General features: G+C 37.7%; 1 protein-coding gene across 2 annotated transcripts in view; it reads left to right on the top strand.

Annotated features, from left to right (window-relative positions):
* Positions 1-8,507, top strand: part of ING3 (inhibitor of growth family member 3) — a 29,158-nt gene extending 20,651 nt beyond the window's left edge. For both annotated transcript variants that reach the window (XM_040472142.1, XM_040472140.1), the window contains exons 10-12: positions 1,630-1,822; positions 4,352-4,390; positions 5,939-8,507. In XM_040472142.1, the coding sequence (XP_040328076.1) occupies positions 1,630-1,822; positions 4,352-4,390; positions 5,939-6,055 (349 nt within the window). In that variant the 3' untranslated portion in view covers positions 6,056-8,507. The remainder of the gene's footprint in view (positions 1-1,629; positions 1,823-4,351; positions 4,391-5,938) is intronic.
* Positions 8,508-15,202: the final 6,695 nt, after the last annotated feature.

Raw genomic sequence — 15,202 nt, 5'->3', positions numbered from 1 at the left:
TTATTTTTTTTTAATTTTTTTTTTCAACGTTTATTTATTTTTGGGACAGAGAGAGACAGAGCATGAACGGGCGAGGGGCAGAGAGAGAGAGGGAGACACAGAATCGGAAACAGGCTCCAGGCTCTGAGCCATCAGCCCAGAGCCTGACGCAGGGCTCGAACTCACGAACCGCGAGATCGTGACCTGGCTGAAGTCGGACGCTTACCCGACTGCGCCACCCAGGCGCCCCCATAATTTATTTTTAAATGTATTCTATTTTCTGTGGGTAAATCTCTAAAAGAATGATCAATGTAGAATCAACACAAAAGTGCTAGATATCCTAAAAAATAATTCATCTTAGTGACCCAAATTTATTATAACTGCCCATGATAGATTTCCCTATTTTTAAAATTTAATTTTAGCATATAAATAATAGTAAATTGCTTGTGAATTTTAACACTCTGTTTCCTATCTAACACAGGTAAGTATTCACATATTGACAGATGGTCATGATCATTTTCATCAAATGCTTTTGTGTATTTGTATATATATATTTTTATTTAAATTCAAGTTAGTTAACATACAGTGCAGTCTGGCTTCAGGAGTGGAACCCAGTGATTCATCTCTTACATATGCCACCCAGTGCTCATCCCAAAAAGTGAGAGCAAACGGGATTGCTGGAGGGGAGGAGGGGGGGTGGTTAAACAGGTGATGGGCATTAAGAAGGACACTTTTTGGGATGTGTATTTGTATTTTATATTTTGATGAAGAGTATTCACTTGGCTTAAAAATACAAAGAATGGGGCGCCTGGGTGGCTCAGTCGGTTAAGCGGCCAGCTTCGGCTCAGGTCATGATCTCACGGTCCGTGAGTTTGAGCCCTGCGTTGGGCTCTGTGCTGACAGACAGCTCAGAGCCTGGAGCCTGTTTCAGATTCTGTGTCTCCCTCTCTCTCTGCCCCTCCCCCGTTCATGCTCTATCTCTCTCTGTCTCAAAAACAAATAAACGTTAAAAAAAAATTTAAAAAAAATACAAAGAATGTCTCTAAGGTAGCCATAACTAATATTAATTCTTAAAACTATTACCTATAATTTAAGTCAATGCTACATAGTAACTGATTAAAAAATTATTATTATTATTATTTTTTTTTTAATTTTTTTTTCCCAACGTTTATTTATTTTTGGGACAGAGAGAGACAGAGCATGAACGGGCGAGGGGCAGAGAGAGAGGGAGACACAGAATCGGAAACAGGCTCCAGGCTCTGAGCCATCAGCCCAGAGCCCGACGCGGGGCTCGAACTCACGGACCGCGAGATCGTGACCTGGCTGAAGTCGGACGCTTAACCGACTGCGCCACCCAGGCGCCCCTAAAAAATTATTTTAAAAACCAAGATATGCTGAGTTTTTTAAATATCTTTATTCTCCAGAAAATAAAAAAATATAAAAAAAAAAGAAAATGGTTATGAAAGATAATTGCTCTTTGTTGCTGTCAACAATTATGCTTTCAAATATGTTTATCAGGTTAGTTTAACTTTACGTTAAATGTTAATTTATACAGTTGATGTTATTTCATGTCATACCACTCACTTAGGAGTTACTCTCACGTAATTTCTTTTGGATGCTGAGCAAATAGATCTGATACTGTTCTTTCAGAAACAACAACAAGTCTTCAAATCAGCAGTCCTCCTCCTCCTCCTCCTCCTCCTCTCTGTCATCGTGTTCTTCTTCATCAGCCGTCGTCCAAGAGATGTCTCAACAGACAACAGTGGTACCAGAATCCGATTCAAACAGTCAGGTTGATTGGACTTATGACCCAAATGAACCACGATACTGCATTTGTAATCAGGTAAAAGCATAATCTGAATCAAATAGAAGCAAGGGAGCTATTTCAATTTTTTAAGTGCTCTTTTTTTCCTCCAGTTAAAACACTTTTGCTTTCTTGTGTAAGGAATGTAATAGAATGTGTAAGTCACCCATATCTCAGCCCCCGGATACAGCCTGTAATTAGACATTTTGATTTATCACTGCCATACACCCCACAAGCATGTTGTCTTAGTCTGCTCAGGCTGCCGTCACAAAATACCACAGACGGGGCGGTTTAAACAGCAGAACCCTATCTTCTCACAGTTCTGGGGGCTGGGCTAGTGTCAAAGTGCTGACCGATTCCATTCCTGGTGAGGGCTCTTTTCCTCGCTTGCCAAGGGCCACCTTCGTGTTGTAGCCTCACATGGTGAAGAGAGCACTGGTGTCTCTTCCTCTTCTATAAGGGCACCAGCCCTACTGGATTAAGATTCCACGCATATGGCTCATTTTCACCTTCATTGCCTCACAGACCCTATCTCCAAATACAGTTGAGGGGAAGGGATACAACACAAGAATTTAGGGGAGAGGCACAAACATTCAGTCTCATACACATATGTACACACAGATGTGCAGATACGCATGTGCATGTATATGTTTGTGTGTATGTGTATATATGTGTGTGAATTTGACCAGTTGGAGTCACAGTATATTCTTTATGTAACACTTTTTCACTAAGTCATATGTACTGAGCATCATTTTTAAGTAATTTTTTTAATCTTCTCACAGTTATCTGTTAGGCTGTGTGTAACTTTTTAAACCAATGGTTAGCTATATGTCTTTTAGTGGCTTGAATTCTTTTGAAGTTACAAATAATGTTATGGTAGACATTTTTTAAATGTTACCCATTTTATACATGTATTTCTAAGATAATCTTTTAGAAATAAAGTTAAAATATTTGTTATAGACTACCAAATTATCTTTTGGAATTCATTACCAAAAATTGGTGAGCGTGCCTGTTTCCTTAACCCGGTCCAACACTGGATATTATTCTGTCTTGAAAACCATGTACCAATTTGATAGTTTTATATCACAATCATTTCAATTTACGTTAGTAGTAAAATTGGACCCTTTTTGGCCATTTTTATTTCTTCTTTTATGAATTGACTCTTAATGGTATTGGCCGATTTTTCTATCATTTTTGTCTTGTACATTAAGAATGCTTTGCGGTTTATTTTTTTAATTTTTTTTATTTTTATGTATTTATGTTTTTAGTTTTGAAGTTCCAATTTTATGGAGTAATGACTCAGTCTTTATGAAGTCAGCCATGGGTTATATGCTTAGGAGGCCTTTTTGCTTTTTTTCCCCTTATAAATGTGTCTTTTATTTTTTCTTATTTGCAAATGGCTTTGTCTAGCTCTTGATATACTTTAGTTTCTTCACATTTAAATCTTTAATCTATCTACAATTTATTGTGTTTAATGGTGTGAGTTGGCAATCTAATTTTTGAGAATTTGCCATTAAAGAGTTTGTTAGTTTTTGTACTGTCACCTGACAAACTTTTTTTTAAAGTTTATTTATTAATTTTGAGAGAGACGGAGACAGCACAAGTAGGGGAGGGGCAGAGAGAGAGGGAGACAGAATCCCAAGCAGGCTCCACACTGTCAGTGCAGAGCCTGATGTGGGGCTTGAACTCATGAAACCGTGAGATCATGACCTGAGCCAAAATCAAGAGTCAGACTCTTAACTGACTGAGTCACCCAGGCACCCCAAACGTTTTTTAATATCAGTGATTAAACAAAGAAAATTGTGTAAAAATCCTGTCAGTTAAAGTAGCTTACCTACAAAAGAACAAAATCAGATTCACCCTAGATTGCCTATCTGTAACACTGGAAACTAGTTAAGTTGATGCAATAAAACTGTAGAGCTCTAAGGGAAAAATCTGGGTGCCCCCCCAAAATTGTTACCCAGAGAAGTCATTCATGTGCGTACAACCATATACAGATACTCTCACTAGTGCAGAGAATCAGTATACCCTCTAGTTATAACCCTGTCTGAAAAAATGTTTTGGTCCATTGAGAACATAAGTTAATTCAAGAATTAGGAAATTATATTATAAAGTGCTGGTGATGAACAGCAAAAAGAAAAATGAGAAAGGGCAGATAGTAAATTTATAATAAGTTTAGAAGTTTCGACTATTGACTGCAAAAATATAAATGACCTAATGACCCAAGGAAAAGTAAAAACCTTAAGTAAGTAAGTAACCAAGAAAGAAATGTAAACTCTTTGTAAAAGAAAGCACACACAAAGATAGTCTGTCGAGGTTCTTTCATACGTTCCAAGAGCACATAATTTCCGTGTATTTCTCTCTGTCCCTCTGCCCCCCAAAATCTTTTAGTAAAAAGCTCTAAATTGTATAAAATCTTTATTAAAAAAGTTATATACTCTATTTTTTAGTGCAATTGAGTATATGGTATATTTCCATCTATTTCCTAACAGTATCATAAACCATTAATTTGGATTTAGATGCTTGTCATAAGTCATAATAAAAAATATTTACTTTTATTTGAACTAGGTATCCTATGGTGAGATGGTGGGCTGTGATAACCAAGATGTAAGTATTAAATTTTTTCTGTTTGGGAATGAAAAAAATAACAAATTATTATTACTTGACTATTTTTCTTATTTACTGTGTCACTGAGTTTAAGAACACAGGTTTGCAGTTATGTTAATTACATATTAATGCTAGAATATTTCTCTGCAAAACAGGTAATGTCCCTTAATGTGTTCCCAATCTAAGTTTTTTTAAAGCTAGTTTTATGGTTTCATGTGCAGATTATAATTCTCAAAAAGTGTTACATTGTATGAAAATTAGAAACGCTCTCCACCCCCTTTGCTAAATAATACAGTGTTTACTAGAATCCAGTTCACCTATTACGGTGAAGAACTAGAATTTTAAGACAGTGCATTTTGTCAGGAAGCCCGCGGCCAGGGGTTGGGGTGGAAATGTTGAGGCTGTGATGTGAAGATATTTTCCTCCTGTCAGTATAGTACTTCCTGTTGTACTCTGCAGCTGTCAGCTGATAAGAGCCACTTCTGGTATAAAAAGTAAAAGAGGTTTGAAAGAAAAGAATTCCTATTTCTTTTTTAGGAAGCTTAATTCTGGTTAGAGATCTCTTTTTATTGGATGCTGAGAATATTTCTTCTAGTAATTTTATTCCCTCCTTACTGTCTCAAACTTCCAGTCCCCCTCCATTTATCTTTTCCTGCAGAGGGGTAACAGAACCCTGAATTCTAAAGAAGTACTAATCCATAATGTCAGAATCCTGAGGTTAATCAACAGTTTACACAATCTGAAGATTGAACAGGGTTGGCTTGGTGTGCATTAAAGTTTGTACTTTCCTGACATGACAGGGTCACCCCAACAGCATGTTCACATAGATGGAGACAGACTGTCCTCCTTCCCTCTTTAGAATCACTTGTGGGCTGTTTGTGATTATTGTAGAACAGTATTGCCCGATCATTTCAAGAACAGCGTTGTAAAGTCCTGGGGCACTTAGTGAAGATGATGCATTTCCATGACCGCCCCGTTGTACTCTCTGATCCCTCTCACTCCCAGGCATGCCCTTCGAGTGCTCAGATCTCCTGTGCCCATGTGCAAGTGCTTAATGTGCTGCAGAGTAGAATACTTCTCCTCTGCACGTCTAGGCATAGATCTACCCAGAGAGGAAATCCAGGGTATCCCTTCATGTTTTGCATTGCAACCAGCTTATTCTACTTTATAAAGCAGTGAATAATGCTGAATATTAAATAAAATCCGTAAAATATATTTGCCTTTTTTGTGACCCATCTCACTTCTTGCCCTTGAAAGTTGGTATCCTCCAGTTTAACGAGAATTAGTGAATTTTTGTTAGTTTGTTACTTGGGATTATGAAAAGGGATTATATGAACCTCCGAGTTAACAAAGATGCATGCTTTTTCTGTGCCTCCATTTCCTCATCTCTGAAACTTAACCAATTGGATTCAATGATCTGTAAATCGGCTCCTTGATCTAAAAGTTCCGTTTCCATGAATCTAATAATACGCAGTCTAGTGGGCATATTTCAGCGTATTCTGTAATCTTTAGAGGTCTGAACGATTTCTCTGCAATTTTGCCTTCCAGTGCCCTATAGAGTGGTTCCATTATGGGTGCGTTGGGTTGACAGAAGCTCCAAAAGGAAAGTGGTACTGTCCTCAGTGCACCGCCGCTATGAAGAGGAGAGGCAGTCGGCACAAATAAGGGTGGTCATTTCATGTGAGCAAGGAAAAACTTCAACTAAATGTTTTATATGGGACTTTAAAACAGAAGAAAAGAAAAAAGAGAAACAATGCATTTCCAGGCAACCACTTCAAGGATTTACATAGACAATCCTGTAAGATCTTGAACTTGAATTTTATGGGTTGTATTTTAATAATGTAAGTAAATTATTTATGCACTCCTGGTGTGCTACGAATATTATTCCAGTTAGCCTTGGATTCTTTCAGTGGCCAACATATGCAGACATTTGTACTCCTCAACCAGTTTCTCAAAGTAATGGGCATTCTATAATTTAGACTTCAGAGAATTCCAACGATGAAGATTTTAAGAAAAGCATTTTATATTCAACAGGTATGTTCTGCTGCATGTACTGTACTCCAGAGCTGTTATGTAACACTGTATATAATGGTTGCAAAAAAAAAAAAAAAAAAAGTCAGTGCTTCTAAAAAGAATTTAAGATAATGGTTTTTAAAATGCCTTTATAATAAGCTTTGTTTCTTTGTGAAACTAAATTCAGCAGGCTGAAGGAAATGGTTCATGTGATAAAGTGGGCTGGTGTCCTCTAGAGTACCTGGGTACATAAACAGAAACTCCTGTAGGTAAAAACGAATCTGTGCCATTAGTCTTTATATGTTTCTGCATCCAGATAGAGTGCAGTTCGTGGGAGGGGAGGGGGGGGCGGGGGAGGGGCTGAAGGGCAAAGGGTGTTAAAGTGATACATTTTTATACCAAATGTGTTTATTTTTTTGTGCAAGTAATCCTTAAAATTGGAATTGTATTAGGTGTTAAAATAAAGTTTTTAAAAAATTACTTGTATTTATACTTTACACACTCAATAAGGAAAATTTCTTAATTCCAATTAACTTCCAGTTTTCCTAATCTAAAAAGGACAGAGGCCCAGGACACAGAATGCTATGTAATCTGTGATTTCTTAAACAATGCTTGGAATTCGGGACGTAAAAATAAGGGAAAGACATTTTTAATGTAAATTTGAAATGCAAATGTATTTTTCTAGAACATCTCTCTGGCTTTTCCTTCAGTCTAAGGGACATGAAAACAGTCTAATTATAGTAGATAAAATAGAAATAATGGTTATAGATGTTTTGACTTTAGGCAGTGTGGCCAATTTAAATAAAGAGACCTCCTGGATTGGAGCTTAAAATTCAGTTCTATTTCCGATACTACCACATATTGGTATGACAGTTCATTCAAATTTTGAATCACTCTGGGCCTTATTAAACCAGGGTGATGCTGGCTGCAGGATGTCTGTAAAGCACTCCTAAGGTTTTATTCTATAGGTGCTATTTAAATTATAAATTTTGCATAGTGGAGGTTTTATTTCAGGTATAATATCAAGTCTGGTTGGTAGAAAAATCCTTAAAACTTTAAAAGTACTTATTACATCATATTTCTTTTATGTTGAAACTTATGGGTCCATTAGATTTCTGCTTTAATCAAAACCACTTATGAGCCTCTTAGAACTTTTTCAGAAGTCTATAAAATCTATGCAATGCTACCCAAAGGGTATGGATTAGGTAGGGGATTTCAAAGGTCTCTTTTAGCTTCACGAATCCTCAACTCTGAGCAACTCTGAGCTGTTGCAGAGTGATTTTATAGCTGGAAAGCCCCTAAAACAAAGTAGGTTCATTTGTGGGTATTCATGATTTCACGATATCATAAGTATCATGATTTCGTAACATTCAGTATTTTCATGGAGATATTATAAACCTTTAAGAAATAATATATTAACGTAGCATTCAGTTAGCTTATTAGCATGTTGCCTGGAGATGCTCTGTGGTATTGTTCAATCTCCTAATTCTATATAATGACTTTTCCAAGTTACTCATTTTCCAGGAATTGGTCAAAGGAAAAAGCCTTATGTACAGCCTTATTTTAAGAGAAAGTTCCTTGTCGGAGTCAGGAACATCCCCCATTTCCAGCTGCTGCAACCCCTTTCAGTGTGTGAATTCCACTAGTTACCAAATCATTTAGAAAACATTTTGACAAAACTTAACCTCAAACATTGAATATTTTATGAAGCATCTATAAAGAAGCAAATGAAAATTTTGTTCGGTTATTTAGCAATTGGTGGAACCAGTTAGTATCTAAGATATTTTATATATGTATATGAATAAATGGGCCAAACGTGGAACTACCTCCTCCAAAAAAAAAAAAAAAAAAAAATGTGGCCAACTATTAATATACTTTGAGACGCTTAGGCCAAGGGGTGTGATAAGCATTTTTGCTATTACAAAATACACATTCAGACTCTTTGTTGTACAAAACTCATGTAATAATTGGTGACACAAAGAATCCAAATGTGGGTTCACATTTTATAGGTGGTGAAAATTGAGGCCTTACTGCTATGAAGTGTACATTAAAATGTTCATGGTGACACATTTGAAGCAATAAACGGCTTAATTAAATGCCTAAATGAAGCTGAGTGTTTGATAAACATACATACCATCATTCTTTCAAGGGCAGTTCATGTTTCTTTTTTTCTTTGCTCTTTTCTACTTTAAAGCAAATTCCGCATATTTCAGATTTTTAACCGTATTTGGTTTGCGCATTGTTACAGCCCTTTGTCCTTAGATCTCAGAAATGGGCTTCTTGATCTAATTAATTATACTAATGTTAGAAAAACAAATGTCTAATACACGTGGGTTGTGAGAGGTGAGATACTCTGTGTAGACATTGCAGTGTTTTCCTTCAACTCACATTTTTAAAAGAAATCTTTAACAGATGGGTTTAAGAGGAAACGAATAGCCTCAAAAACGTTTACTTTTATAATTTTACAAACACCGAGCACTTAGATATTGAGAACACACAGATGAAGGTATCCGGGTGTGGGTGTGGGAAGGACGAGCGTGTTAACACGGAACTGCTGCACTTTGATGGGTGCTGCGATGGATGCACAAAGCATTGTGGGAAACCGGGGGACTTAAACACAGGAGGTTTCATTTGAACTGATTCCTAAAGACAGATGATGTAAGGGAAGGTTTTCATGGCAAAAGGAACCGTTCAAGGGCCACTACACTCCCGAAACTTAAAAATAGTCTGGGCAGAGTGGACGTCGGGAAGGGAGGTGGAGGGTCAGAGAATAAAGCCAGAAAACTGAGCAACAGTTGAAACGAGCATTTTACACAATGTCCTAGAATTGTTTGTTTAATGAGGGTAGTGGTGGCATTTACATATTGTTGTCTAAATACATTCTTATTTTAGCAATTTAATGAAATTATAGCACTTTTCTTATTTTAATGTAGGGATGACACAAGTAGCCTATAACTTGGAAATTGCTAAAAAAAAAAAAAAATTCTAAAGAATCTTTTTTCCTAGTTTTTGAAACTACAAATTAGAATTGCTAGTGAAGATTTTTGTTTTCCTCAGATGATAAAATCTACATTACTCAAGACTGTAATTTCCAACCCAGGATCTTAATATTCATGATTTGAATCTGCTCCAGAGAAATAAAGTTTAAAGTGACTTAAAGATGAACTGACTTCAGAATTGTTTTCTTTTTTGATTTCAGCTTGATATAAAAAAAGAGGTATACCCCTCCTTGGCCCTTTCCATTTTAAAGTAGTAAGTATATATACTTTACAAGTCAGTATTTAACTAATAAATTATTAGGCATATTAAAAATGTTTATTTGGAAAAAAAATTAATTTCTTAATAAATTCTTCAGAGCCACATGATTCAGTTTTTGGTTAATCCAGAACCACCTTTTACTTTCTTTGTTTCTGGCAAAGGAGAATATTACGATCCTTCACTTTTCCGCTGCTTATTAAGAACTCAGAAGCCAATGTGGGAAATGAGGTCCGGAATGTATTATGCTTATGTGTGTGTTGCTTATTCCCAGCCTCCATTTCTACTTACCTGTGTTAATGAATAAGAATAGTGTTCCTTAGGAAAGTTATAACTTCTAGTCTTTAATGGTGAAGTACTTTGAAACATTCGCAAGTGTAACATCAGTGGTAGGGAACAACAGTGGTCATATTTGAATTCTTCTTGCGTTGTTAAATCTAATCCAGTAGAGGGACCCTTCATGCTAATACATTAAAACAAGAACAGTTGTAATAGGTACTAAGTTACTTTTCAAAGCTGCTCAGGTTACATGTAGTATAAGAGGCCAGCCAGAAATATTTCTGAATAATCCTGAACATAAATATGAGTTCATTCAAATTTTACTAATATTTTACTAATATTATAACTAATGTTATGACTAGTCAATAGAAAGTTTTAGTGTAACTGATTTTACCAATATTATGACTAATTAGTAGAAAGTTTTAGTCTGACCTCCCCAGTAGTTCTCATTAGAACTTTTCAAAATTTATGTTCATATATCCTTGCAGCACCTTTTATATTTATCTTTAGTATGAGAAGTGACTATTTTTTTGAATGGGTTTCACAAGTGTGCCAAAAGATGTCTTCACTTCACCAGTGCTTATCATTTATAAATGTTTGAAAGAATCCAGTTATCTGTTGAAAACAAAAAAATAAGCTTATATATTAGTGATCATATGGTTTACATATAGGAGTAATCTTTTGAATTTATGTGGTATACATGTGACCCGAGAACCATGCTCTATCAAAGAATGTGTCCTTACCCACTCAGAGTAGCTAAATGATTGCCATTCTTCACTGGAGTGATAAGATAAAACCTACCTCATGACCATCCCCTATCACACATCAGTTTTTTAGGTAGTAAGTTTGATGCTCTAAAAATTTCAAAATACCTTTTATTTTCTGAAAATAAGAATGAATGATTAAATTGTAATTACATTTTAAAAAAGAAACACTATCTTGAGACAATTTTTTGAATGTATTATGGTTTCCAGGTAATATTATATTGCAGGTTTACAGAGAATACAGATGAGATTTCTAACTGAGTTAAAGAACATAATTTGATACTGTTACAAGAAACAAAAGCTAAAATTGTTGTTTTATAGAATGATAGATAAAAACTTAGGAATACTGGCTGCATGCCACGGTGTAAATTTGTGCCCTAAAGAAAGTAAAACAAATAGTGTAATTCATTGGATTAAATGTTTGCCAGTCTACCTGTGTGCTCACTGATTGAAATGATCCTCTCTTCCTTCCTCCCTCTCCCCCTCCCTCCCTTCCTATCATGCGTTCTTTCTTTTTTCTTTTTTCTAGACTGTGTGCATAAATATGTATATGTGTGTGTGTGTGTGTGCACATATATCTACATACATGAATATATGGTCTTTTAGAGGATGCAAATCTTCAAAACAAATTAGAGAGGCTTAAAAGAAATTATATGGGCAAAGTTGCATTTATTTGGGGAAGTGGTATAATTACACATTTAGGAAGTGGTTAAAATCCCAATGTCATTGCCACGAGCTGCTCAGGTATACACTATTCTGACTTAAGTAACGATCAGGCAGCCACATGTAAAAATTACGCTATAACTATTTGATTAAGCTTCCGTTTTCCAACCTCAGCTACTATTGACATTTTGCACCCTATGTTGCTTTGTTGTGGAGGGCTGCTCTGTGCATTGTGGGATGTTTAGCAGCATCACTGGCATCCACACACTCGACGTCAGTAGCATTCCCTTGCGCCCATAAGTTGTGACAACTAAAAATGTCTTTAGACATTGGCACATGTCTCCTGGGGAGCAAAATTTCCCCTGCTGGGCTGCATGTTACCAAGACGTGAAATATTTCCTATGGGAAAAAATGGAAATCATATGGAAAATATTTAAATCAATGATGTATAGACCTCCACAAATAGGAATTTTTAAATCATTTGCCAGAAGACAGTAGTAGATGCTGCAAGGATATGGTGGTGAGTAAAATAGTTTCTGTTACAAAGCAGTTCATACTGTAAAAAGATACAAGTATACTAGTCCCTAAAATACAGTACAGAATATTTAAAATAGTTTCTGTTACAAAGCAGTTTATATTGCAAAAGGATAAAATTACACTAATCACTAAAATACAGCACAGACTATGACAAAAGTAATTTTGGTTCTGGTGCAAGCAAGTCCAAAGTGCTTATAAAGGAGGAAAGTTGTGAAAAAGAAGTAAAGCAACTAGTTGAGAACTATGGAGAGTTGGAGAACATATGTCCCATTTTAAAAAGGCAGCACCAAGCATTATTATATGGAATCTCTAGGTGATTTGCATGCTCAGAAATGCTAGTCTAGTGGACAATTTAAAATGAAAAGCGTTGGGGTGCCTGGGTGGGTCAGTCGGTTAAGCGTCCGATTTGACTGGCTCAGGTCATGATTTCATAGTTCAGGAGATCAAGCCCTGTATCAGGCTCTGTGCTGACAGCATGGAGCCTGCTTGGGATTGTCTCTCTCTCTCTCTCTCTCTCTCTCTCTCTCTCTCTGCCCCTGCCCCACTTGCCCTCTCTCTCTCAAAATAAATAAACTTAAAAAAATAAATAAATAAAATGTAAATAAAGCTTTTAGTTTGGAGGATTTGGTCTGTCTGGACTGTTGATTCATCTAGAACTTGAGTCTAGTTTGAACAATAAAATAATTTTTAAAATTCCTTCTTCAAACGGTTAATAAATTCACCACCTCCCTTCACCCCCTGCTCATTACCAAAAACCCAAAACGAAACGTATGTATGATGGAGGAGTATATTTTGTGTTAGAGAGGTGTGAGGCAGAAGATTGTTCTGTTCTGCCCACCCTTGAAATTCTAGAATTCTAAAAGGACTGTTGCCCCCTTGTCCCAGGTTGATGCTGCTTAGATACAGGCCCTTGAAGACTGAAATAATTTGGCGGAAGGGATACTTTATGAAATTGTATGCACAAAAGCATTCAGTCTGAAACACTGCCAGAACCCACAGGCACGCAGTCAGGCAGCGTGTCACCCGCCTACTCTGCTCACCGAAGCAGCTCACTCTGTCTTCATTGTTCCTGTTCTGACGCCTTCAGACTCCAACACAGGCTCCTACTTAGCCTTCCATCAAAACTGGGGCATGAACACCGACTGCTTGTTGTCTCCACCTACTGCTCACGCCCAGCCCACTCTTGATCTCATTCTCCCAAAGCAGCATCTGCCACCAACCTCCATCTCACAGAATAAAGGAAAAAGAACATACTAAGTGCTCATATTTGCTTTTGGGGCTTCTGTGTTCCAAGGGGTCCGTTATTTGATAATTTATCTGTTCGCATGCCTGACTCCACTCCAGACTGAGCTCGGCCTCAGCATCCAAAACATAACAGACATGCATTCAGCCTGCGTTCTTTCAACATGGGTACACAGAATGCTTTGGTGCTTTCCATACATTGTGTCATCTGTCATACACTTCAAAAGAGGCATTAGTACTCCCATTTCACAAATTACTGTTTAAAGACAGTTAAGAGGCAGCAGCATGATACTATCCAGACGGGGTTAACTCTAATATCCGATGTCGTCTATGGACCCCCTCAGTCTGTTTGGTGGTTATTCCTCCTGTATCTTCTTTTCCACCTTGTCCTTCCACCTTTCCACCCTATCCTTTTTCTCACTTCTGCAGATGGACTTTTTTTTTTTGCCATCTTCTCCTGCTTCTCAGACTCAGTGGTTCAAACAGGGAACTGGGGTCTTTCAAGCCACCGGTATCACTTCTAGAACATTAATTTTCCACTTTCTTTCTGATTCTTGTTATTTAAAGTCTAGCTATAAAATTATCTGTGCTGTTGTCTTTCACTTTTCCCAGCCCAAAGGCACTATGATTTTAGCATCTCGATTTATGCTTTCTCTTGTACTCAACAATTTAATGATGCATAAAAATGACCCTCCAGATTCCTCAAACTCAGTTTTTCCGACTTTTTGTCTTGATAGAAATGTATATCCCCTTCCTTTTCTCCCAGTAAAGAACTTTATCTCATTTGATCTCATCAACACAGGAACACTTGCAATGTAAAGATCTCATAATTCCTAGTATCTCTCAAATCACATGGAATCCACTAAAACTATACCTTCCAACATGATTGTTTAGCCGTTTCTCTTAAAATACTCTTGGCTTCTAAAAGTCAAGTGCCACTTCATGTTTCTCTACTTCTTCATTTGTCATGGGATTAGGAACTCTAAGTCATTGGGATAAATCTAGCTTAGTGTGGATACTGAATTCTATAACGCTTTAATCTGTTTCATAAAGGTTTTAAAGCAGTTTCTTCTCAGCGAGGAACCATGGATGCCCCTTTCTCTGGGTCTATAATAGCAGGACACCCCTAGGGGGCGCTCCGCCTCACAAAATATAAGTGACTGGAGCTTGACAGACAGAAGGGATCATTTCAAAGGTGTGGCCTCACAGAAGAACCTCAGCCCATAAGAAAGAGTTTGGGTTAGAAACAAGTTACAAAACCTACTTTGGTTCAGAGCCTTTGAAGAATGACTTGAGCTAGCCCTGCTTATCCAGGGCTAGAGCTGGAAGGGCTGAGCAACAAGCACTGGACAGATTGCCTTTCTCCTTGGCTTCCCTTCAGCTGACTCAGCAAAAGTAGTTGGTGTTTGCAGAACTGCCCTACTAGGAGCGTCCTTGTGGCGGTGTGTATAGTATTATATTGAGTTGAATTTGGACAAAGCCTGCTGTGTATCCCTTTCCGCAGGGCAAAATTACCCGCTACTATCCACTTATATTATAGGGGCAAAATTATCAGGCAATTAGCCTTTGAAAGACTTAGTCTTAGTCCAGGAAAGGAGCAATAACAAGTGATAGGAGTTAGGTACCAAAGCAGAAAGATGACTTCCAAGTTTTTCTGGTGCATTCACAGGCTTTCCAGTTCTGAGGTCCAGACGGTACTCTGGACCCTCCTAGCCCCCATAAGAGTGACCACCATTCCCTCGAGTGAAGATCCTAACAATTCAAGCACGGAGGTCGCTTTTCGCCTCACCCTCGACCTTGGTCATCAGTCGACGAAGGGCTATTTGTTTTTCCAATTCTGTATTAAGGAAAAGAGATGACACAGGGGGTCAAACACCAAATGAGCATTTAAAATTCTGCAGGCTGCGGGTAGGCGGCCACATTTCCAGGGCAGCGGGAGACGCGGGTCCCCAACGGGGGGGAAGCCCACTGTCTCCGCCGCGGGGCTGACGGCGAGCCACGGCGGCCCCGGGACCCCGCGCCGCCGGCCGTAGCCCCGCCCCGCCCCGCCGTACTGTGC

The sequence above is a fragment of the Herpailurus yagouaroundi genome, unplaced genomic scaffold, assembly GCF_014898765.1.
Source record: "Herpailurus yagouaroundi ecotype Mexico unplaced genomic scaffold, PumYag 100, whole genome shotgun sequence".
In the NCBI taxonomy this organism is placed as follows: domain Eukaryota; kingdom Metazoa; phylum Chordata; class Mammalia; order Carnivora; family Felidae; genus Herpailurus; species Herpailurus yagouaroundi.
The sequence above is the reverse complement of the archived record's forward strand: the minus strand, read 5'-3'. Positions and strand labels throughout refer to the sequence as shown.